The 24587-nt window shown below is 40.9% G+C and overlaps 1 protein-coding gene across 1 annotated transcript in view; it reads left to right on the top strand.

Moving 5' to 3' along the window:
* ZNF804A (zinc finger protein 804A) overlaps nt 1–24587 on the top strand; it is a 144854-nt gene that overhangs the window by 115452 nt on the left and 4815 nt on the right. The window contains exon 3 of the mRNA XM_041397093.1: nt 23521–23651. Coding sequence (XP_041253027.1) covers nt 23521–23651 — 131 coding nt within the window. The remainder of the gene's footprint in view (nt 1–23520; nt 23652–24587) is intronic.

Raw genomic sequence — 24587 nt, 5'->3', positions numbered from 1 at the left:
GCATGTTCACAAATAAGAGATTTTGTGAAATAACTCTGCTGCTCTTGGATCAGGGAAGTGCCTTGCATGTCTGGGGGGTGGCTGCATTTCTGCAGGGACAGTGAGGAAGGGCGGCAGGATGCAGGTGCAGTGCCAGCTGCACCACCCTCCTGGGCAGAGTGTGACCCTGGCAGGGAAGCACTTGCAGGGTCTTTTTTTTTTTTAAATTCCTTGCAAGTGAATATAATTATTTGCAATGCATTTCAGTGTTTCTCTTCTTTCTATTTTTCTTTTCTTTGAGGCTAAGTGACTTATTATTTTTAATATAATAGAGTCAGGTTTTTTGCAGCTGAATTTTCTGGAATGAAGAAATTTTATATTCCTTCCCTTTCTTTATCATGTTTCTCATGTTACAGAGCTGCATCTTGGTGTGTCCTTGTGGGCAGGCAGTCACAACTACCCAAGCATAGAAGAAATTCAAACATTTGTGTTTGAATTGATCTTGTGTAGTCCTTTCTTATTCTTATTGCTTTCCCAGAATGTAACTTGGCATGTCTCCCTGTATTTCTTTTTTTTCCCCTCAGGAAAACACACTCATCTTTGTAGCCTTTTTAAATATTAAGGGAACACAAACAAATGTTCAGCTGTGCATTCATATACATAGATGTTTTTGTAATGCACATGCAACCATGAAATGAGCCCCTCCTCTCCCTAATATACTCTGCTCTATCACTCTATTTCAGGTTGGTTTGGTTTTTTTTTTCATTAAGATTACATTACTTAATGATCTTTAGTGGTTGGATTGGTGGTTCTTTGGCTATTTGAATTTATTTTTTAGTGAAAAGCTTCCTTTTAAGTTTTAAGCACTTGTGCTGGCATTAATGCTGATAAGGGTCATCACCAGGTCTATTAATTATAGCCCAGCACTGCTGGGAGCACTGGAGCTGAGCTTTGTGATAGACGTGATGCTTTCTTTTCCAACTCCTTTAAATAATGAAAACAAACAAAAAGCCTTCTGCTGTTACTGTGAAGATAAAGGCAGAAGTGCCAACATGATAGGAACCCACTGGGCCCCAAAGGAGGGAGGCAGACTGAGGATCCCACTCCTGTGGGATGTGGGATGTGTCCAGAGCACACAGTGGGGGTCTTTATTCCACTTCACAGAATGCATTTTAAAATTAAATAGGTAAGTTCTGTTCCTTATGAATATTTCAGTATATTTAGGGAGAAATGTCACACATTCTTTCCTGGATGAAAGAAAACACTTGTTTTCCTTCCTTTTTGTTTTTGTTTTGTTTAATTTTATCTATAAAATTTAATCCCATCGCTTGGCTGCTTGATGGGTATCAGTGTAACAGAGTAGTCAGGCATTCTTTACCTCCAAACTTGTACTGACGGGTTAGATGAGGATACTTTTGAGTAAAGTATTAATCCAGCAAAATCCAATTTTGTTGCCAATGAGTGTTCTGTTTTCTCATTACCAAAAGAAAAAAAAAGACATATCAAGATGTCCCTGCCACAGTAATTACAGCAGAAAAGATACTGTATAACTTTTTCTGTTTTCATGTTTGGGAAATTCGATTCTGTAATAATGTTTGATTAACTAATTGACTTATTTTTTTTCCTGAAGAAGTGTTTTTAGAGCAAACACAATTACAGTAGAGGAGTAGATACCCCATCTGTCCCACTAATAGCCTGCAAACAGAATATTAACCCCATGCACTGACACTACTGATTCCATGAGGAGCCTGTTTTTTACTGCAGGAGGAGCCTTACCCAGTGACAACCCTTCCTCAGATAAGAAACTTAGTATTTATCCTCAGTTCTTTTTTTTTCCTGGTTTTGAATTATTGCAGCCTTCTCATTTCTGTCCTTCTCAATATCCAGATCAGCCTGATAACCTGACAAAATCACTAACATTAAATTTCCACGCAAAAAATTTGCAGGTTTTTTTTTTTTTCAACTGCACATTGCTCATTTATTTTTCAAATCTAGATTGTCACTTTAATGAGGGGAAAAAAATTACAGCACCAATGAAAAGTAGCAGGGAGGGAGGGAGAGAGGAGTAAGGGACAGGAAGAAACATTGTTCGTTCCATACATCCTGAATGTCCCTTTCCCTGGCTCGTGCTTGTACTGCTGTGGGGTTCATCCTTTTATTTAAAACTCTAATCATATATTTCAGTCCAACTTGGTCTTTTTAAATCAGTTAATGAAAATTTCTTCATGCAAGTTAGCAGAACTCGGGGCTAATCTTTAAACTTTGCTTTACCATATCAGGATCTGTCAGGTTTCTGCTGTTTGGCCAGCACTATTGCAAAAACAAAGAACTTTTTTTCTGTTCATCATATAAGATAAGAATGGACACAATAATCAGGACTTAAAGATAGGAAAAAAATACAGTTTTTTTAGTTCATTATTCGGAGGCATTGTGCATATTACAATTGTAACGCATCTTTTGACATACAGTGTTTTGATGGGGATAAATTATATAAAAACTTGTACAAGCATGGAGATCAGATGATGGTTTACTTATCACTCGGTTGTATCAGGCAATAGATCAGCTAAGCAATTACCTACAAGAAAAATACTGCTTTTTATTTCCCTTTATGCTTCAACAGAGTCAGTCTTCCACAGTTAATTTAAACTTCATTATGGCTGCAAAATTCAAACCAATCAGCAGAATACCTTTTCTGCAGTTTTCAGAAATTCTACATGCAGTTCCACTGCTGTCCTGAAAGTAATCAAGCAGATTGTAGATTAACTGTAAGTAATGAATAATATGCAAAGCATTTTGTTACTCCATGGTTTTGAGCTGTTAAGTGATCAAAAAGAAAGTGAAGGCAAAGCTAATACATTCCTAGTAGTATATTAAATTCTGACCCCTCAAGGTGAGCAATTTCTTACAAGATGATCTAATTTGCTGAAACAATTAAGTGGTGTATGTCAGTGGTTACTACTCTATGCCTGATCCTGCAAAAGCCGCCTTGTAGTTTCCTATTTGCCACCAAAGAAGAATTTCAGGGTATTTTTTTGCCCTCTGGGAGCTCTGCTGGTATTCTACTTCATGCTCTGCAATTTGTACATGCTGGTTTCCATGTGAGAGCTCATTCTTCTTTGGGAAGAGCTGATCAACCTTTTCAGCACAGACCACAGTCATTCTTAGGGTAACTACTGCAGTCTTTGCTGATCCTTGCAAAATCAACCCTCCATTCAGCTCAAAAAAAAGCTTGTTCTTTTTTTAGTGGTAGCTCTGACCTGTTGATGAAACTTAGCCTTGCAATCAGCGCTGCCTTTTGTGAGGAGATGTGACAAGGCAAACAAACTACATGGAAGTGAGAGAATTTTTCCCGCAAGCCTGGTGCTGCAGCTGGGACAGCGGGACTCTCGGGGCCGGGGGTGAGCTCCTCGTGGTCCTGTGCAGGAAAGGCTGTGAGCTTTGGGCAGGCAGGAGCACTGGGGTTTTACTAGGCACAGTAATGCTGCTCTAGAAACAGTAATCAAGTTTCTGAGCCACTCTAGAATTGTTCAGTGGAGGCTAAAACATGAACTCGCGTTTTCCTTCTCTTTTTCCCCATGCAGTCAATGGCTGCAGAGCCTCTGCTGCTTGGCTCTTGTTTCAGTCTGGATTTTTAATTAGTGCTACAACTACAGCTCTACAGGAAGGGTCTGAGTGGCTTCTGAATTTAAGTTTTCCCCACCTTCCTGCTGCCAAGGAATGGAATGAGACAGGCCTAAACAAGGTGAGCGTTTGGAGGGACAGATGAGGTGTGTCTGTTTGTCCACAGCTGGCAGACAGGCAGCAGCCATGGCTGGAGAACATTTCAAGAGTCAACGAAAAGGAAAGTTACAAATGTGGCCCTGCCTTGTCCTGTTTGTGTTTTGGATTGGCTGAGGCTTTTCCTTCATCTTATGGATGCCATACACTTTTCCCAGACATACATCCTGGTTCTCTCTGTTGCACCCAGTCTTGTTCTTGACAAACAACCTTGTGACAAGCCTGAATGATTATGTAAAGGCCTTCTCAGTTTCTTCCAAAGTCTCCATGTGTGGCAGAGGAGTGGCTCAGCATCACAGGATTGAAAGTGTGGGTGTCTTTTGGTTGAATGATTAAAAAAAAAATTAAGGCATTCAATCTGCAGAAGACCATATAAATACAAGCACTGCACACCTCCCTCTTGCAGAAATCCTTCTTTCCTTGAATTGTCTGTTCCAACAGTATGTTGCATCTTTTTTTAAATTAGAACTGGCATGAGACACATGGTGTACTGTAAAATAAATTATAAATCACATTAATTCAAGTTCATTCATGATTAATGTAACTACTTTTAAATGCCTGGCTTCTCTGATAGCACTTACTGCTGTTGTCTTGGTGTGCAGTCTTGATACACATAATGATAACCAGGGAGGACACAAGTAAACCCTCACCTTCCCTTTTCCACACTGAAATTCAACAAAATTGAAAACAATTATTTAATTAAAAACCTCGAACTTTTGAAATGCTGATTTGTTTTAATTTTTATTTTAAACTATTTTTTTATCTTATTTTTTTTTATAGCTGTTAAGTGGTTGCTTGCACTGTCATCTGTATGCCACATCTGGTACAGGATCTTATTGTGCTACATGATTTATAACTACAGAGCAACATATCTGCTTCTTACAAATTGCTGGTAATGAGAGCTGGAAGCAAAGCAAGAGACTGCCAGAGATTGGATGGCAGAGGAGGGTTACAGCAGTACTGGAGGTTAGGGATCGTTATTGCAGACTTTCTTAACACTCACAAAGGGGACAAATTAGAAAAAAAAAAGTAAAAAAAGGGAATGAAGCATTAAAATGGTGCTTATGAAAGTCACCCTTATTTTTCACTGTCTTTGCTAAGTAAGCCTTAAGTTATCAGGAATGGTTCTCTTTCTTCTGTTCTGTCAGACAGAGCCTGCTGCCACCTCTCCTTCTCTCTCATCTCTCTTTACAGTCCCACTTCTCAGCCCCAGCAGGAGACTTTTCTTCTGTGCCATTTCAAGACTCATTTCTTGCTTAATGAATCCTTCTTTTTTCCTTTGTTTAGACGAGAGTACAACACATGCTGCTGGTGCAGTTTTTTTCATTTTCCTCCCTCCTTTCTGCCCACAGCTTTGCATTTCTAAGGAATACCCAATTAGTACACTTTTCTTTGCATCGGCCTAATGTATAGGGTTGATCAAAAATTATGGATTGTATAATGAGAAATACATTAAAAACATCATCTAAAGTAAATTTTATAGCCTAGGTGTGAGCTTTATGTGCTCACTGAATGTGTTTGAGTCCCAGCCTATCTCACATCTGCTTTGCCTGCAAGGCTGACACCTTGTCACTGACACTTGGTGCTTGCGTGGCACAGTGGGAGCTCTACTCTGAGCTACTCCTTTGTGACCAGCACCTGCAAGTGGCCAGACCCAGGATAACTGAGTTCAGCTGGGATCTCTAAGAGAAAAAAAAAAAAAAGTCTCTGAGGGGCAGGTGAAATCACTGGGGGATTAACAGCTAAAAGAAATACTCTACAGGGAATATTTACAAGGAGATTTTTTGTGCTCAGATGCTTAAAAGTAGGTCAGGCCAGAAGCAGATGTCCATCCATCCATCCCATGCCAAAATCCCTTCAAGGAATATGTTATATACCTGAGACTATTTTAGGATCCTTTTACTTTTTTCCTAAACTAAATTAAAAAAAAATCAAAATCAGAATTGGGAGGAGTGAATGTCCAAGCCAAGCTTTTATTACAATGAGCACTAGGATTTGTAGTGCTGGGAGCTGGGCAGCCTTAAAATGGCTTAAGATGATGATGATGATGTGAGGGCTTATTTGATTTAAATAATGCTAGATATTGTCTTAAATGACAGCTAGTCTTTTCCCAATGACTCTGTGGGTGGCAGATTTTTGTTCCAAATGCTGCTTGGGTATCTTGCTTTGGCTCTGCCCACCTACCTGGCTGTGAACAAAGGGAAGCCAGAGTAGCTAATGACTCATCTCTGCCTCCATTAACAGGAAGATCAACAAGGCAAAAATAGTGCTGTATCATTTTCCTTAAGCAGTAGAGAAAATACTGTGCATTAAAAAAGTGCTGGGTCTGAAAGGTTCTTATTGCCTCAGCGTAAGACAAGTGTAAAAATCCATGTGTGTGTGCCCCTGTTGGAGAACAGCTTCACTGGCTGCTCATTGAGTGCTGGGGATCCCCTGCTCCACAGGAGCTGCTGTGCCTTCCCATATGGGTAGGCAAACACAGGATGGGCTCCTTTGCAAACCCCTCCAGCTGCCATCTGACCTGGAGACACTTGGCCTGTTATTGTCAACAAGGCAACAGAGAATAACGCGGTTCAAGCAGAGTCCCTCTTTTCTTGGTCCACTGCGGAGGGTGAGCAATTCTGCAGGTGAAGCAAAGCCAGTTCTTGTTCTGACTTTTAAATTTTTAAAGTTTTTCTTTTTAGTTTTCTTTTTCAAGTGGAAGTAAAGAAAAGCAGAAGCAATTTCCGAGCTCAGTTGACTCTTGGGGTGAGCCTCACACAAGTGACTGGCTGTGCATGCTGTGCCAGGTCTGGATTTGATGAGGAGCTGGAGCAAGGGGAACAAGGACAGCTGGGGAGTGAGAGAGCAGTGCCCTGCCTGCCTTCGTGTTTGTGGAGGGGAGTGGCTGCAGGCCTGAAACAGCTGCCCTGGATAGGTGCCTATCACTCCCTGGATTTTGTGTGGCTGCAGGATGTAAGGAAATGGGATGGTATCCCCTGCTGAGCTCTACACGCTCTCATTCATGCGTGTGCAGTTTGGAAAAATAATAAATAAATAAATAAACCCCACCAAGCTCACAATAAAAAAGCTTGAAATATTAGTCACTTCTGGGAGCACAGATGATTTCTGTGGAGTAAAGTGCCTGGTGTACTGCTAAGGAAAATATTTTCTTGCGCATTTGTAACTGCTGTCATTGACAGTAAAATTGCTTGAAATATAAAATAATAGTAGTGTGTTGCCTACCACGACAGGAACTATAAGAGGTTTTGACCTTTAGTAGGCTTTAATGGGTGCTCTACAGAGGAACTGACGCTTCCATTTATTAACTTATAATTGTCCAAAATAAATCCTGCTTTCTCCCCATCTAGTAGATTGAAACCTAGGGTATGTTAATTGTGCTGGCTCTTCTCCAGGCCTGACACCTTGACAGCTCTTGTCAGCTTTTAAAAGTTATTCCCTAATGAAAACTATACTAGTTATTCTCCCATAATGGCCTTGCCACTCATCTCTTCTATGTTTTTTAATTCTGACATCAAAGTTTGTGCTTAGCGCTGACCCCCTGACAGGAGAGTGTTCTCTAATGACGAGCAGTAGGTCAGTGCTCCCTGTTCTGGAGGAATGCAAAAAAAAAAATTCAACCAGCACTTTTGTTAGCAAGTGTACACCTGGGACTCTTGCTTTACTAAGGCTCAGGTATTTGCTCTTCATTAAAGAAATGAGGTTGTACAGTAAACTGATTTATTAGCTGTACCACCCAGTGCTCTAATCTCATCAAATCTCACACTGTGCAGGACTAGAACATTTCATAATTTCTAAAAAAAGGCTGCTAATTAACATTTATGTGCTCCAGGACATGGTGGTGCTGAGACTGGTGGCACATTTTCCTTGGAGCTGGCACTGGAGCAATATAATTGCGCTGATGGAGTTGCTGCCTTAGAGATATAAACCCAAGACCTTGACACCACGGTAATTGCAGTTCCCAGGCTGCTTGCTGAGGAGAGAGGGCTGGAGATCCAGCTGTGCACTGGCCAAAATCCAGGCAGGTATTTAGATTACCTTACATGAATCCCCCCTGCAGCTTCAGCTGGTGACAGTGGCTTTTTCCTCTTCTTTTTGGTGTAATTGGTGTCTGAGCCCAGAGCAGTCGTGTTCCATTGATAGTACAGCCCTGGTGCCTGAACAAGAGTGAAATCCCCCACTGTAACACTGTAGAATTGATTGTTATTGGAATTACAGGTTTTGAATAAGGAAAAATGTTACTCTCTGTGTTTGAGTCCTTGAGCCATCAGAAATCACTGGTTTCTGCATGTGGATTGCATGTCAGCAGATGAACAGCACTAATCAGATCACACTGATGAGAGCACAAGTTAAAGGCAGTGCTTCTCCTTCCACCTGCTAGAAGTGTAGTAGAAGAATATTATTTGGGAGAGTCTGATGTGTTTTGATGGAGGGTTTTGTTCTTCTGATGATTTCACTAACACTCTCTAGAATCGAAATATTTCTCCCTGTACCCTGGAAAATGATGAAGTTACAATAATGTGGGGATGACACAGTGATTAAGAGAGGCCAATGAACCATTGTTCTTCAGTACCTTGACTGTGTTAAGAAGGTATAATTAATAGTTTAACTGTGTTTAGGATCCTGAAGAGTGAAAGGCAGAACTATGAAAATCAGTAGTAATTAGAGTTTACTTTTTATATTCTCATTGGGCTGAGCCTGCAAAACCAAGCTGCCAACTCTTGCTTCCCAAATTTCCAGGACCAGAAACAGCAATTCTTAGAAAATATGACTGTCACCCCAGGCTCTCCCATTACTTTCAGGATTCAGATTAAGAAATGAAAGACTTTCCCATCACATACCCGGTTCAGGGGGTCATTATGACAGACCAGAAAAAGCTGAGGAGCTGTACAGGAGAGGAAGGATCAACTATTTTTTTTTTTAATGTGAACGGATATAAAAAGTATCATGACTGAGTCTTTTCTGAATGTTCAGAAAAAACCCATCCTCTTGGCCATTTGCTGGTGGCAAACAGAGTCATTAGGCTCTTCTGTAATTTGTCACTGGCTGGAGAATTCTTCCAGGGTGGAAGTGGGAGAGGCACTGGCTCTAAGCAGGAACGTGGACACAGATTGCCGATGTGCTGTGCACAGGGCACCAGCTGGTGTCTTGAAGGTCAGCAGGAATTTCAGGCAGGATGATTTATTGTTAGTGGTACTGCCCCAGGCAGAAGCGAGAGTTCGCAGCGATGCGCGCCCCTTGCAGGCACATGAGATTTGTTCCACGACATATTTTAAAAGAAGACAGCAAGTCACAGCTCTGCCAATGCATCTGCTGGTAAGGGTGTGGGGCTGCTCCCTGTGATTGCATCAGACTCGTGGTTGCCTGCTGGAAAGCACCAGCTCTGCTGGTTTCAGGAGGGAGAGCTGCTGGGGACTTGACTGCTTAAATGTGCATGATGAGGTTGATGAATGGACTCACCTTGTGCTTCTGTCAGGTGCAGCTGAGTGTATGTGGTGTCTCAGGGAAGGCTCTGAATCTCTGGTGGGGAGCCAGAGATCCAAATTTAGCTTTCCAGGGAATTTGTTCTCGCGCTTCACCTTCTTTACTGATTGAATGAAAGCTTAAGGATTTAACACTGCAAAATACTGATATTTTAATGCAAGAGGTACTTTAAATTATGCAAAAATGACTTAAGCAGTCCTTATATTTTGTGTGGATACAAAAGATATTTTTTTCTTCACAAATGAAATTTTTACCCAGTATCTGATTACCCTTAAATTTTAGAGGGGAAAAAAGTGCTGAAACCTTAGTGGAAGGTGTAGGTTCAAGGCATAACTCCAATTTATGCAGCAAAGTGTTATACATTAATAAGACTTTGTGATAAAAGAAAACACTACAGAACTTTCACCAACTTATTAAAACTAAGTAACTATTACTTTAGTTCCATCTGCAGTGATTTTCCTGCAAGTTATTTCCTATAATACAAATTTGGGCAGTGGGATCAAGAATGAGCTTTAGTTGTCTGCCAGCAGCTCACCTGGGCACCTGCTTCCTCAAAATTTGGGAAGCTCCTACAAAGTCCAGGTGCAGGTTTTGCTGCACAAATCAGGCTCTGGTGCTGCTTTTGCAGAGTGGTGAGATGGGAAATGACCCTGAAAGAAGAAATATTTGGAGTGATGAAAGTGAACTGTCCTCCTGCCTTATTCTGGGAGTGATCTATGACTTTGCTGTGCCTGTGTTAAGGCAGGACGACATGAAAGGGGCCATGGGGGTTGCAGCCCATTCTAAGTAGTCTCAAATCAGAAATGAGATGCAGTGTCAGCCCTGTGCAAGATTTTCCATGGCAGCTGTTTCCCACTGGCTCGATTTTCAGGCAGAGTTTGAAGCTGTTTTGTTTGGCAACTTGGGCAGTACAATAAATCTGAGTGAGGGCCAGAAATGGTGATGGGTCTCCTGCTTTTCTTTCTTTGTTCATGCGTTCCTTTAATTATAGACAATTCTCACCACTCCCTGTACTGTGCTGAGGTTTTGTGTCACTCCGGTAGGGATGGTCAGTCTTTCAGCTTAAATTCTGCTGAATTATCTTTTTACTGTAACTGGAAGACATTTTAATGAGTGTGTATATTTGTGTTAGAGGTAGTCTATAAGTTCTGTTCAGGAGCTGTCTAAGCTTTGGAACTTGATGAATTCCCTGAGCCTTTTTGAGTCTCTCTGTGACTATGCAGTTGCATCCTGCACAAGCAGGCAAGACACAGTTTTGGGGGATGACATTTTGATGAATGGATTCAAGACTTTCATAAAGGATGAGTCACTTTGATGGCATTGAGAGAGAGAGAATTCCAACAATAAATCCAAAGTGTGTGGAGAGAAAAAAGTGCTGCCTTTGTAAACCTTTCCTAAAAACCTTTCCTAAGCATCTTCTGTGGCAATTCTAAAAAAAAAAAAAAAAAAAAAAACAAAAAGGAGAATATGTGGAAGAAAAAAAAGTGTCTTCCTGCTTTTTTGTTAGGTTTTTTTTCCCCCCCTATCCCAGCCCAGAGGCACTGCAGCATTTTGATAAAAAATCTTGAAGCAGGAATGTGGGAATGTTAAAGTAGAAGTAACAATTTGCGCCCAGCCTACTTTAAGGGATGTTTTGAAGACTGGGAACAGGTATCTAAAACATCTACATTTCCATGGGAGATAGCTAACCTGTGGAGAAAAAAGCAAAAGGTTTGGTAGGATAGAAGGAAATGTCATGATTTGCCTCTGTATTTCTACAGCCATTTGTAGGAAATGAAGTACAAAGAGAAATTTTGACCCAAATTTGTGAAAAGATTTTCCTCTGCTCTTCACTAAAAATGCCCATAAGGCTTTCAAGAAAGAAAAAGATTGTGCGGTTGATAAAAGTAAAAATGCAGCTACTTTGGTGAATCAGCCAGGAAAATAAGGAGCTCACTCACAGGGTGCTCCTGCTAAATTAAAGACCAGCAAAGACACCAATAGTTTCAATTCAATAGTGTAAATCTTGTGCAAAAGCAGAGAATCTTGGTCTGTAAATACTTATTAATTGTGGAGTGCTCTAGCAGTGCTTGTGTGGTGCTTGAGGAAGGTGAGAGGTTTGTTTGCAAGGCTGGGAGTTCTTACAATAACATTCTTTCTTTTTCTTTCCTTGTCTTAGTGGGAAGAGCAGGCAAGGGTTTCACAGCTCTCATCGAAGGTTCTTAGTTGCCGAGTACCTTGTTTCTTCGAGTTTGCTGCAGGGAAAGAGAGGGAGGCACTTTTTAAACTTTTGTAGACATACAGTTACGTTGACCTTGAGATGATAAAGCTTCTGCTCTTATTTTCCATTTTCTGTGGCAATGCTTTATCCAGAAATACCTTCACTTGGAGTATAGACATTTTAAATCTGTCTTCTGCTGTGATATACAGGAGGTCCACCTAGTTAATTGCCCCTGTTATTTATGTGCCAGATAGATGGCTTTTTATGGGCTGTTTTTTCCTCTTTTCATCAAACCTTGAGCTGATGGCAGTTCAGATTTCAGAGTTCAGTGCTGTAGGTGGTGCTCTGTGCTACCTTCCTTGCAAATTGGACCCTGTATCATGCAAGTGGATGGATTTCTATCCTTGCTGTCGATATTGCAAAGAAAAGGTACAACAGGTTAATGTCAGTTTTCCTTAGGAATTGCTTTCTGCCTTTAGGACTGAGATTTGGGCACATTTCCGATTCGGTAATGAGCTTTACGTTATTAGTTAATTATTGTTTTTCTTAATTTCCTGGTGATTCTTAATCAAGGGCAAATTATCTCCTGATAGGTTCATATCTGACTGAGGTAAAGAGATATTGCAGTGAATTCCTTCTGGGTTGTATTGAAACAGAAAGCTGGTCCTGCTGTAGCCATCATCAGCTCTGTTGTGTGTTCCTCAAGGCTGGGGTGCCCAGCCAAACACCTTCTGCACTTATGGGGGTGAAAGAAACACACCCAGCATGCAAAGCCAGGAATTTGTTAGTTTAGCTTGAACAAAAGTCCTAACAGCCTAACAGAAAGAATTATTATTAGGGCAATTATGATCATACAGGCACTTACAGCCCAGATCATCTAATTATAAGAGCTCGTTCCTGATAATGATACAGATATAATCAGCTTTCTAGTGTCTGATTCTTTTCTGGTGTTAATGGTCCTCCTGAAGAAGAAAAGCGAGGTGTCATTACAAGCTGTCAGCAATGCGAGTTCTTCATGTGGGGGAGTATGATGTTGGTCTCCTCTGTGCCAGGAAGAAGGTTAAGTTAATGTTGGTGGTTTCTTTCTCCTCACTCAGGTATATTTGGGGACATTTTTATGTGTTTACCGGCATAAATACATGCTTCACTTAGTTGCTATTTATCCCGTGCTTCATGATCATTGTCAAAAAGTCAAATTTGCTATATATAATAATTTTTACTTATGTTGGAGGCTTTCTCACAGAATCCCAGATTGGGTCAGGTTGGAAAGGACCACAGTGGGTCATCTGGTCCAACCTCCCTGCTCAAGCAGGGTCATCCCAGACCATGTGGCACAGGTCTGGAATATCTACAGTGAGGGAGACTCCACAGCCTCTCTGGGAAATCTGCTCAGTGCTTGGTCACTGCACAGGACAGAAGTTCTCCTCACGTTCATGTGGAACTCTCTGTGCATCACTTTGTGCCCACTCCTCGTGTCCTGTTGCTGGGCACCATGGAGCAGAGCCTGTTCCATCCTCTCACACATCCCTGCAGACACCAACAGACAGGGATGAGGCTGCTCCTCATCTCCTCTAAAGGCTGAGCAGCCCCATCTCCCTCAGCCTCACCTCAAAAGAGATGCTCCAGTCCCTGCATCATCTTTGTCACCCTCCACTGGACCTGCTCCAAGAGCTCCATGTCTGTCTTGTCTGAGGAGCCCAGAAATGGACAGAGCACTCTGCACGTAGCCTCACCCTGGCTTCATTTCTTTTTTATCCCTGAACTCACTTTTATCCATATTTTAAAGTTGCATTCCTCTAGCAAGCAGTAATGTAGCATTAGTGAGTTGTTTACAGCTCTGGGACCCTGCTGCCGTCCCATTCCTCCCACATTCAAGGCCCCTGCTGTGAACTTGTGCTTGTCCTTTTGGGAGTCTCTGTCACAGTCTGTTGCAGTCCTGGTTTCCCACAGCAGCCTCCAAGCTGTGGTTTACTGATAATTAAAGGAACACTTTATTAATGTAGCATGGTGGTACACACATCCCTGCTCTGCAGTTGCTAACATTTCACTCTGCAGAAGCAGTGGGGCAGTAAAAGATACACATAAATAGTGACTTGCTGGCCCAACATCTTTTTTTTTTTATTCTTTTTTTTTTTTTTCATGCTAATGCCAGTGGTGTTTTTCCGGAGTTACTCTCCAACACGCTTCATCTGCATCACTGAAACTGAAAACATATATCAAGTCCTGACATTAACTGATCTTGCCTTGCATGATGCAGCCTTTATATTTAAGATTTTTTTCTGTAATCTGGTGTTTCCCTCCAAGGCCTCTGTGTGTGTAGTATTATAGGTTGGCTTAAGGATAACTAAGATTTTGTCTGTGCCATTTTGCTGTGGCTGAGATGTGTAAAAATTTGCAAAGGCTCATTTTTGTCTCCATTTTCATTGGTCAAATTTATGTTCTTTGAGGAAGCTTGTCATGGTCCTGGGATAATGGTGGCAAGGACCAGATCCTGCTGCTGAGGAGCAATTTGTGAGCAGAGGCTTTGAACGGCTCAGTGATCCAACATAAAACTGGTATGAGAAAGGGATTGTGATTTAGCTCTGACATAAAGAACTAAAATAAAGAGCTCACTTTGGGGGAATTCATATGTCTCCTTCAGCCCATCAATATTAGTGTATCCTTCAAGGGTTATGGGAAATAACCTTTAGAAGACCTAACTGTAAATATTAATTCCTCATTTTTGGTCACTGTGCACATTGTAGAGATTAGAAAGATTTAAGATTTTGGTAGGTTCATTTCAGTCTCTGTGGCAGGCTTTCCTAAAATGTCAGTGACCAAAGAGGCTGAAACTAGACAACACAGACTAAAAATGTCTGCTATCAATTTTTAATTTGCTTGTAGAAAGGGTATTGTGTTCTCCTGCAGCCAGGATGGAGTAAGAGTCAGAACAGCAGCAGGATCCTACAGAGGATTTCAGCGCTGCAGGCACAGTGACCACGGTGGAAAGCTGATAAATGCCAGTGGACGCTGGAAGTTGCTGGAGGGCACTACTGCAGTGAAGAGCTGTTGGATGGAGTCTCAGAGAATTCCGAGGTGCCAAGTGCAGTATTCATGCAGAAAACAGCAAAGTGGTCTCCAAAATGAGCAAAAAGCAGCTTCAACAGCTGAGCCATCCAATCTCGTGTGATGATGGGTGTATCCATTTTGTAACCTAATCCCACTGCAGAGCCATTCTAAGGGGAAATACAATTTTCCCTCTCAGAAGAGGTGTAGAGGTGACCTTCCTCTGAGAGGACTTCTTGGTGAAGAAGTGGTTGCTCCTGTGAAATGGTTTATGGAATATGAATACTGATCAGACAAGGGTTTTTCCATTAGCTTAGAGCCCTTTGGATAGACTTGAGAAGAAATGTTATGGAGCTGTCAGTATTTATGCACAGAAAATTGTAACTGGCCAGAAAATAAAGCACAAATCATTATTTCTCATTCAGTGACTGGTGCCCACCTGAAAATACCAGGAAGCAGTGTCTCCTTGAATCAATATTTTGGTTGCAGTAAAGTCAAATTAGAAAATATTGAATATGCAATGCTCAGAAAGATTATTCTGGATGCATAAACTTCGCTGCTGGAGTGAAAGGAATAGTGGTGGATCATGCTGTGGGACCAGGAAATGGCACCTGGTGTCTGGAATGATCCCCTCCACAGCTGGGAAGAGGAGCTGTGGCTGTTCAGGGCACCCCACACTTGCAGACACCTGGGGAGGAGTGGAGTTAAGCCCTTTTCTCTAACAGTGCTAGGAATAAATGTTTCTTGTCAGGATTTACAATATTGCACGTGGTTTTGGCTTGTTTTTTGGTTGGTGTTTTTGTTTTTTTTTGTTTTTGTTTTTTTTTGTTTTTGTTTTTTTTTATTAGAATCCTAAATGGCAGGAGAGGGGGAGGTAACTGGGAAGTGACCCTTAAAAAAATGATGTGTACCAATCTTGTCTTTAATCTTTGTGACTAAGGAAGCTTTTTTAATTGTTGTTGAAAACTTTCATGATGAATTTGAAACCTCCTCTCCCCATGAGCTCAGCAGGAATTTCCCCATTGACTTCAAGAGAAGTATTATCAAGCCTAGAATTATTAAAACCACAGACTCTGTAACCACTTTCCAGATGTAGAAGCCTGTGTCAGCTTCATGCTCCTTTCATTATCTGGTAAAATTATTTTGATAGGTGAGATGCTAATTCTGTACTTCTGTGCTGTTTCCTTTGTGTGTCCTTAATATTTATGGAATATTCAGCTGATTTCTGCTGAAGCTAACAAAAAATACCCTGCAGCTTGCAATAAGCCCAGGCTGTTGTTACACACGTGGTTAGTAGCTATCACAGTGAAATATTCAGTGTGCAACACTCAGCAGTTCTGCAGGCTTAAAACAATGTTTTTGCACAATGGCAACACTGCAGCCATTAAGTCGACTTCAGAAAGCACAGTTATCTTAAAACAAAAGCAACAGAAGTGTAAATTTATGCTTCATAACCTGTTATTTGTCAGAGTCCTGGAGCCTTGTTCAGCTATCTGCGTCCTGCAGCAGGGGATGCTGGAGAGGAGCAGAAATGCACAGGCACCAGAAGGGTGTCAAATCAAGTGAGGCTTCTTGTGCTGGGAAGAGCATTAATCATCCCATAATGAAGTATGTGTTTGTTTCTGGCAGATAATTTGAGAAAGAAAAGAATAAGAGCTAAGGAAATTATTTTCCCTTCTATTGCTCCCTTGTACATCTTTTGCAGTTACATAATCAAGGGTAATTAGTGAGATATTCATCAAGGATAACTGGCTTTCATGTATCTTACAGGTGCAAGTGTGAAAAATATTTAATGTTCTGATTTTCCTCATGGTTCTGAAGCAGTAATGTTTTCATTAGGTTTTGCTTTTCATTTTAAGCTCAAGAGTAATTTATTTTTTCCCCATAAAGTTAGGTAGGAAATTCTAACTTGAGACACTCTACAAGATGCTTCAACCCAAGTATGTAGTCTCAAAAACTAATTATGTTTCATGAAAAATGAATTTCAGTCTTTATATTAGAAAAAGAGAAAGAACCAATATGCATTTTCAGTTGTATAACATAACACATGTATTTTATATATATATTGGTTTTACATTTATATACATATAAATGTAAGAGCTGTCTCAACAGTTCTCTTTTGCAGACTACACAACAAAGTGTACTACTGTGTATTGTACAAGTGTGCTCATGAGCAGCTAAGAGTAGTTTGAGAAAATTTGCATCACATCAGTTCATTTGAAGTTAGTGAAAAATCTTCTGAGTCATGAAGGATCTCATTTTCTCATCAGGCCCATGATGGATGAGCAAAGCAATACCAACCTTCCTTTCCTCCTAATTCATCCCAGGTTCCTTCCCAGTCTGGGATGATCCTCATGACAGGGCTAGAAAAAGAGCAGTTTCACATCTACTGAATCAACCTTTTCAGGAATATTATGGGCTCCAAGGACCTCCTGTGTTTAATTCCTGCATATAACCATGTGTGTGTTAGATTTCGTCTCATATTAAAAGACCATCAGGAGGGAATGGCTGCAATCTGTGGTAGAAATATGAGGGGAAAAGGATTATTCACAGCCTGTATGTTATTTGTTGTCATCTGGAGGGCTTATTATGTTGCAAAGTTGTGGAGTTCTTGGTACTTAAGAAAAGGTTTAAATTTTGCAGCTCAACTTGAGATGCAAACAGGCAGAGACAGAGGCAGGAAGAAGCAGCTCCTAACTTGGAACAAACTGAAAGTTGTTGCTAAGCCAGTGATAGATTCATGTTATTTTTAAAGGCCTCTTAGAAGCAAAGTGAGTGGTCAGTGTGGTCCATAAGCTGATGATGTGACTGAGGAGGTGACTCCTACAAATCCTACACATGGTGTTTGGGAAGCAGTTGAGACAAGATCAGGTAAATGTTGCTTTTCACATTAAATTCTGGAATTTCTGCAGGGCTGGAGATGCCCCAGCCCCTCGTGGTGACACGTCCTGGTGCCACATCCCTGGCAGGAAGCTTTCCCTTACTCTTGTCAGCAACTCCCCATGGAGTGCTGTTAAAAATACCCCCTTGTTGCTGGTCTCTTTCAGAAACCAGTCAGAGCAATAAATTCCATGGTGGCAGCATAAAAAAGAAGGAAAAAAAATCTATTTCTTTCTTAGCTTACTTCTTTTTAATTTCTCCTTTCTGTGGAAATAACGTGCCTTGTGTAGGGAAGGCCTGCAGTACTAACAGGCTAAATTCTTTGGGTATTATAGTGTTGTTTTCTTGGAGCTTTAATTTTTTCCTCTAATCTTTACAACAGGAGAATTAATAATAATAATAGATATTGTCATGAAAAGTATGTAGAATTGAAGACCAGAGCACAAGGGAGGAGATGTGCTATGTGAAGGAGTCTCCATCAGCAGAACAATAAAAGTAAAATATCTGTCTACCTATCTATCTACCTATCTATATGCTCTCACAACCCACTGAAGACAGAAGAAAAAGATGTGCATTTTACATCTTAGTAAGCAATGTTTTCTGCTTTAAATGGCATATTTCATTCCCCATTTGAGCGTTTACAGGTGTTACAGGAGCTGTGTTCTAGTCAGTTATTATTTATAATTGATTAAGCTCGATCCTCTTTGTGAAAGACACTAATCTGGTTTGGTGTGACAAGTGTTCATCTGATGAGTTCTTGTCACTCTGTTTGCCACACCATAATTCACATAAATCAGCAGTATCCCATCTCAGCTAACAGGGAGTTACTGCAGCACTCAGAGACAGGGGAATATGCACAGCTTCTAGAATCATCATTGGAAAATAAGCAACACTCATATTAATACTCATTATATATCATAGAGGTTATTTAAAAAAAAAAAATTGAACACAAGCAAAAAGACAGCTTTATTAAAAAAATGTTTTGCATCATGTACAGATTGAGAGGGAAGAGATTTTTTTTAAAAAATAAATCCAAATGCCAGTTTTGTCTCACTTCCACCACTGCTGATCTACCAACCCATGTTGCCCATGTTTAGGTAATTAGGAAATGCTTGAAGGGCAGGAAGGAGCTGCAGTGGAGTTCCAGCTCCTGTCAGGGTGCAGATGGAGTTATAGGAAGGACAGGACCTGGGGAAGCTCCTGCTGGACTTGGGATGCACATGCAGCACTGAATATCCCCTGTCTTCATGATCCCAGCCTGTCGCTGGTTGAGCAGGTGGAGAAGGAGTGAGCTTGGCCTTTTATTTTGAGGAGTTATTTTTAAAAGCTAAAACCACATAAATTAATGATTTAGTGACTACTGGGAATACAGTCATTTTTCCTGATAAAATGAGAAGGCAGTAAAGCATCAAAATTTGATGTCATGGCTGTTAAATTCTGTAATTTTATACTTCCATTGATCAGAAAATGAATTTATGGCTATGTATTTTCAGCATTGTAAAAGTCCACATAATTTAATTGTTAATCTAAGGTCAAAAGTGAATTAGCATAATAATATCTGAACTGCACTGCCCTAAAATCCCCTGGCAGACATCTTTCTGACTGCTGCTGTTAAAAAAACTGTTCCCATTGGTTCTTAACCCTGTTAAAGTTGTTCCTAGATAAGCTTTGCAAGGGTAGTTTATGAGAGCCTGTTTGAATAAGCAGTCCTTAGATGATGCCTTTGTGCTGCTGGGATGGCTGTTTTTTCTGCGAGATATTAGCACCACGGAGAGAGTCTGTATCAATCTGATGCTTGTTATGACTTCTCCTTCAGTCTCATAAACTTTGTTAAATATCTCACTGTTTTTCTTCAGAGTCGGTTCTGACAACATTAAGTTCTGTGTTCAAAGTTATAAAATTATTTAAGTCAGGGGTTTTTTTCCCCCCCTTCATTTTATCACCTTAATTCCCTAGTATTCATTGGGTTTCACTATTCAGCCTTTGCCTGCTTTTGTTGTCCTGAGTCTATTTATTAATTAATATGTTTTGAAGGTTCATTCGTTTAAAGGGCTACTGCTACAAGTGTTTAAATCTTGAATAAAAAAAAAGCCAACAGCCACTTTTCAGGGTGGCAAAAGGCTTGTAATAACGATGTAAGAAGTGCATTTAATGTCATAATGCATCTTTGGTTTTTAGAGGATTTGATCTAGTGGGGGGATTTCAGGCACCTGGCTTTGGCAGCAGAATCTTGGCTTGTGGCTTCTCTGTTGTAAAATTCAGGGGAGAATTAGGAAACTCAGAATCAGGAAATCCATAGCTCATAATTAGGAAACTTTTTGAAAAGCAGCGTGCTGAAATGAACTGTCTGGTGTGGTAAAAGGGGAAAACAAGGGTGAAGTGAAGAAACCAGGAATGGGTCCTGATCTCTTGGAAATCTTCTTAGGATTCCCTTGATTTTTCTTACACTTGTCTTCCTCAGCAAGTCTGGGAACACCAAAGCTCTGTGTCTGTGAGAGAAGTGCAGCCACATCTGAGTTTGGAGCTCCTGTGGCCATCTCATGCATAGTTCCATCCATGCACAGGTACACAGGATTTTGTAAAATTCTTGCTTTTCATCTGGACTGACGAGCCTCAGCTCAGCACAATGTACTGGGTGTGCACTAAGATACCTGAATGAGCTTTTTAGAAATAGCGGGAATATTCCTGCTTCAGGCCCTGTGTTACAGTTAGATTTGTTAAAATAATCCAGCTGCTGCCCCAGGGGAAGCAGCCTAGCTGCAGGATCACATTACAAGGCTGGAGAATCAAGGTCAGGCTTCCCATCCCTTCAGGCTGGGCAAAGTCATTTGCAAACCCAGGGCTCCATGCTCTGCACCTCCAACGTGGCAATACAGAGTATCAGGATAATGATGAAGGCATTTAGGTCTCTTGGAGAAATGTCATTTAATTATTCATTGTGAACTGCTGGTTGAACTCTGCTGGCTGGGTCACACACGTTTTTGAGCTGCTTTGTAAGCAGAGGAAAATGCAGGAGGGAATTCAATACAGTATCCCTGCCTGTTAATTACTGGCCTACTGATCCATGGAAAAAACCAAACATACCAGGCATTAAACTAACTATTGAAGTTAGCATTAGTGAACAGCTCTGCCACATGCAAAGGCAGAAAAATGATGAGGAAAAGATGGTTTATAGGAACAAGTCACACTTGTTTTTCTATTGCTGCTATTTACTTTGAACATCTTTAGGGAGGTCCTTCTGATGATAAGACTCCATGGACTAATGGTGTGATTGGATAATATCTCATTTTCATTTGCATAATTCAAATGAAACCAACAATTTTGCCCAACTAAGGGCAGCATAAATGCAGTGCCAGCAATCCTGAGCGTGACTGAGTGCAGTAAGGGAATGCAGGTGATGATAGTTCATCACATGCCTAAAAAAAACCAAAGTAGAAAATACCTACAGTATCAAAAAAAAAAAAAAAAAAAAAAGGGAGCACAGTTACTCATTTAGGTGATCTTTTATTTAAAGAAAATAGCAAGAAAATAGCATTTTGTTTTGAAACACCAGGTGCATGTCTTGCGGTTTAGAACTAGGAGGAATTCCACTTCGACATGAATTTGCAGAATAAAGACCTCAGGAGTTGCCATCGTATAATCTTTGCAGATTAAAGCACTCCATGAAAGACTGAGATAGCAGTTGTAGGAAAAAAGAAACAAAGCCCAAAGACCAGTTTTCTGTCCAGGAAAGGGAGGGTGCACCTACCAGGAGGTCTGGCAGAAGGGGAGCTCTGGGTTCTCCGGAATAGAAGAGCAGGCAAAGGCTGAGCACACAAAACTTGTGCCACACCTGCTTGTAGCCATCCAAGGAGAACAATTTAATTACTTAAAAACTGAGAGGAGGCATGGAGTGCTGCTAACTTAGCAGTAAGACTGAAGGGTTCAGAATCTGGTCAGACTCAAATCAGTAATTATAATCATCCCAGTAATTGCAGAAAAGTGCTGCAGCTGGGAGGTGATTATGGATTTGGATACACCTCAGCTACTCATTTTTAACCATGTGAGACAGCATCCTGTTATCTTCCTTTTGTTCCCTTTCTTCTCACTTACTTCTTTCCTTAGCGTTGGAGGGGGAAAAAAAACCCTGAAAAAATATTGAGCTCCACAAAATGCAATTAAATCCTCTCTTTAAGTGCCAAGGGCTGGAGGTGAGGAGGGGAAGGAGCAAATTTCATCTCTTCTCTTGTGTTTTGAGTACTCAGAAGTTGCCTATGAAATGAAGTACTTCAGGTTTCATGAGTGGCTGGTGGGAGGCAGGGTCATTATCATACTGTCTAGGAAAACAGAGGTGCACAAGGGTAAGATATATTCAACAAAGACGCTCCATGCTTCAAGTATTCTTTTTCTGGGAAAAACAGATATCATATATCTAGTTTTGAGTGTACTTATAACCTTACACTGTATTAGCTCAATAAAACAAATTTCTTATCAGTAGAAAAATTTGACATTTGTAAAATAGAAATGGTGGAAGATGTGATTACATTTCAGATAATTTTTCTCAATCTATCAACGATGTCCTGGCATTTGAAAAAGAATGCAAAACTTGAAAATAGAGTGGCACTAATTTTCCTTCAAGTTTGTTTTCTCTGCATGTTTCGCCATATTTATTTCTTGGCATTGAATGGACTGCTCAAGTAGTGTTACCATCACCCAAAATGGCAAAGTATAATTCAGTGTGTGACTGACTCTTGGAATATCTGAAGCTGGGTTGGACCCATAAGGATGATGGAGTCCAACTGCCTACCTCTTGCAGAACCAAGAGCCATCTGGTATCTGTGAGGTATTTTCCTGTGAATAGAAGAAATAAAAATTCACAAAAGGGGTGAAATTAAAAGAATTGAGAAGGAGCAGGAGGACACTGCTGAAAGTGTTTTGCAAAGTCTATTCTGTGTATCTATTATGTGTGCCAGCAGTGGTAACAAAAGCTCTTAATGCCCCTCAAACAATTTGAAGTTAAGAGTTTTTGCTTCTACAAATCACTGTGGCCACTGTTCACAGGCAGTCATTAGCCCTGGACACTAAAAGGGGGTGGCAAGTTACTGGGTTCTTCCCAGAATTGTGAGGTGATGGTTTTGTAAGATGTCATCAGACTGTGAGCCATAATCAGAGTACACTGAGGGCCAGTGTACACAGTGGGGTTTGGGAACTCCTGGAGTACATTTTGCTGATGTGAAGAACAGGGAGGCCCCTGCATATTGTTCTTCTGTGATGTAAAGAAAATGAGATTCCCTTTTTTCTATGGAGAATCAGAGCTGAGCACTTCCATCTCCCTCCAAAGAAGCAGGCTGGAGATAAAATCCCATGAGATCCTGGGTTGCACCTTGGAATCTGTGTAACTGCTGGGTCAGACACCAGTGAGAGCAGGAAACACAGGCTCCTTCAAAGGGGCCATCTCCCCATTTCAGAACACAACACTTCTCTGTCCATTACATCCCCTGGAGATCCCTGCTGGGTCAGGAGCCTTTAACAGCTCTAATAATGCCTGGGATGGCAGGACGGGAGCTCTCAGGAGCTTTGCAGATGTTGGCATGCTGATAACATGGCAGGCAGTCCCAGAGGGACAGTGGTGAGCTGAAGAGAAGAGCTTGAAGGTTCCTGAAGAAAGGAAGAGCTTGAAGGTCCCTGAAGAATGGAAGAGCTTGAAGGTCCCTGAAGACAGGGACCTTCCACAGAGCAGCAGTGACAAGTGCCATACCCAGCATCTTGGACAGAAAAATTCCAGATTTAATATCATCTGGGGGTTAATAGGCTTTTGAGAGGCTTTGCAGAAAAATACCTGGGCTGGTCTCATTTTTTATTGATACACCAAAAAGCAGTTATGCTGTGGGGAATGTTTTGGGGAGGAATCGTGAACAAAATTCTGGGTGCACTTTGCCTTATCCTACTGAGGCTGGTCTATGTCATCACAAAAGCTAGAGTACAATTTTCTAGGTTGTCTCTATCCTGGCTAACCTATCTCTAGGTATCTTGGTTATTCCCTTGAAATCCTAAAATTTGTTGAATGGTTAGGTTCAGAATAATTTGTGCTGTGTGCACTTACCAGCAAGTAAGAGTCATTAAAATGTTTCTCATCCCAGGGGTTTTTATGTGCATTATGTGGCTGTTTCTTGCAGAGGCTGAAGGAACTGAAACAGAGGGAGTTTGCTCGAAATGTAGCATCTAAGTCACGAAAAGATGAAAGAAAACAGGAGAAAGCCCTTCAACGTTTGCACAAGCTAGCTGAGCTAAGGAAAGAGAGAACCTGGTAAGTCCGTAGCTGCTCAAATAGCAGAAATACTTTTAAATAAGCCCTCCACTGTTTGCTGATGCTGTGGGACACAGGAGACCCTTGGCTGTAGCCACACACATGTGTTTTTAGGGCGTTTTGGAAGCATTCTCTGCACAGTATTTGATTCAGACTGTGTGCAGGAATGAATGTTTAACACTGCTTTTTCAGCTGAGCTAAAATGACACATAATTTTAGTTTAAAAAAAGATGTGTTTCATATATATTTCATAAAACCAGGCACTTTGGTTGAAAGCTGAGTGAACTAGGTCATGCATTTGCAGGCTGACACTACTTCATTGATGAGGTGAGGAACACAGTCTGTCTCTCTAGGATGTAACAGATCTCTGCGATTTAGTTTTCAAAATGCTCGCCTGGGAAAGCATCCAGAAACCTAGCTTTAGATCTCAATAGCCAGATTTTTTATATTAAAAGGTAAATGCTTCTTTTCCCCTGCTCAGCAGAGTGTTTACCTCCCTCTGCAAAAATGACACCTTGCTACTCGTACGTTTTTAGTATTGTATCTAGGCAAGCTGTTGAAATTAATATTGAGCTTGCTTGTTGTGACTGAATTCTCAAAATATGACACAGTTCTGACACTGATAAGCCACTGAAAATATATGTACTTGTCACACTGTAATCTCTGGAGAAAAAAAAAGAAAGAAAAAATGTAGATGCTCATGTGCAAATGTTTTCTCTTTATTCAGCCTTCACCACCCCAAGATGAATTAACAGAGAAGTCCAACCAAGCTGCAGCTCCTGTTCAGAAATAGTCTCTTTGTCCGTATTTTGGATGGTGGGCAGTGCCCTGAAACAAAGTCTGAATGAGCAGGTGGATGGGACATGAATGTTGTGGGGTCTGTTTGAGAGGAGAGACACAACACCCCACTTTTTAATCTTCCTATGATAACTCACG

Source organism: Onychostruthus taczanowskii, unplaced genomic scaffold (assembly GCF_017590055.1).
Source record: "Onychostruthus taczanowskii isolate IOZ18803 unplaced genomic scaffold, ASM1759005v1 scaffold135, whole genome shotgun sequence".
NCBI lineage: Eukaryota > Metazoa > Chordata > Aves > Passeriformes > Passeridae > Onychostruthus > Onychostruthus taczanowskii.
Note: the sequence above shows the minus strand (reverse complement) of the source record. Positions and strands in the feature narration are given on the sequence as shown.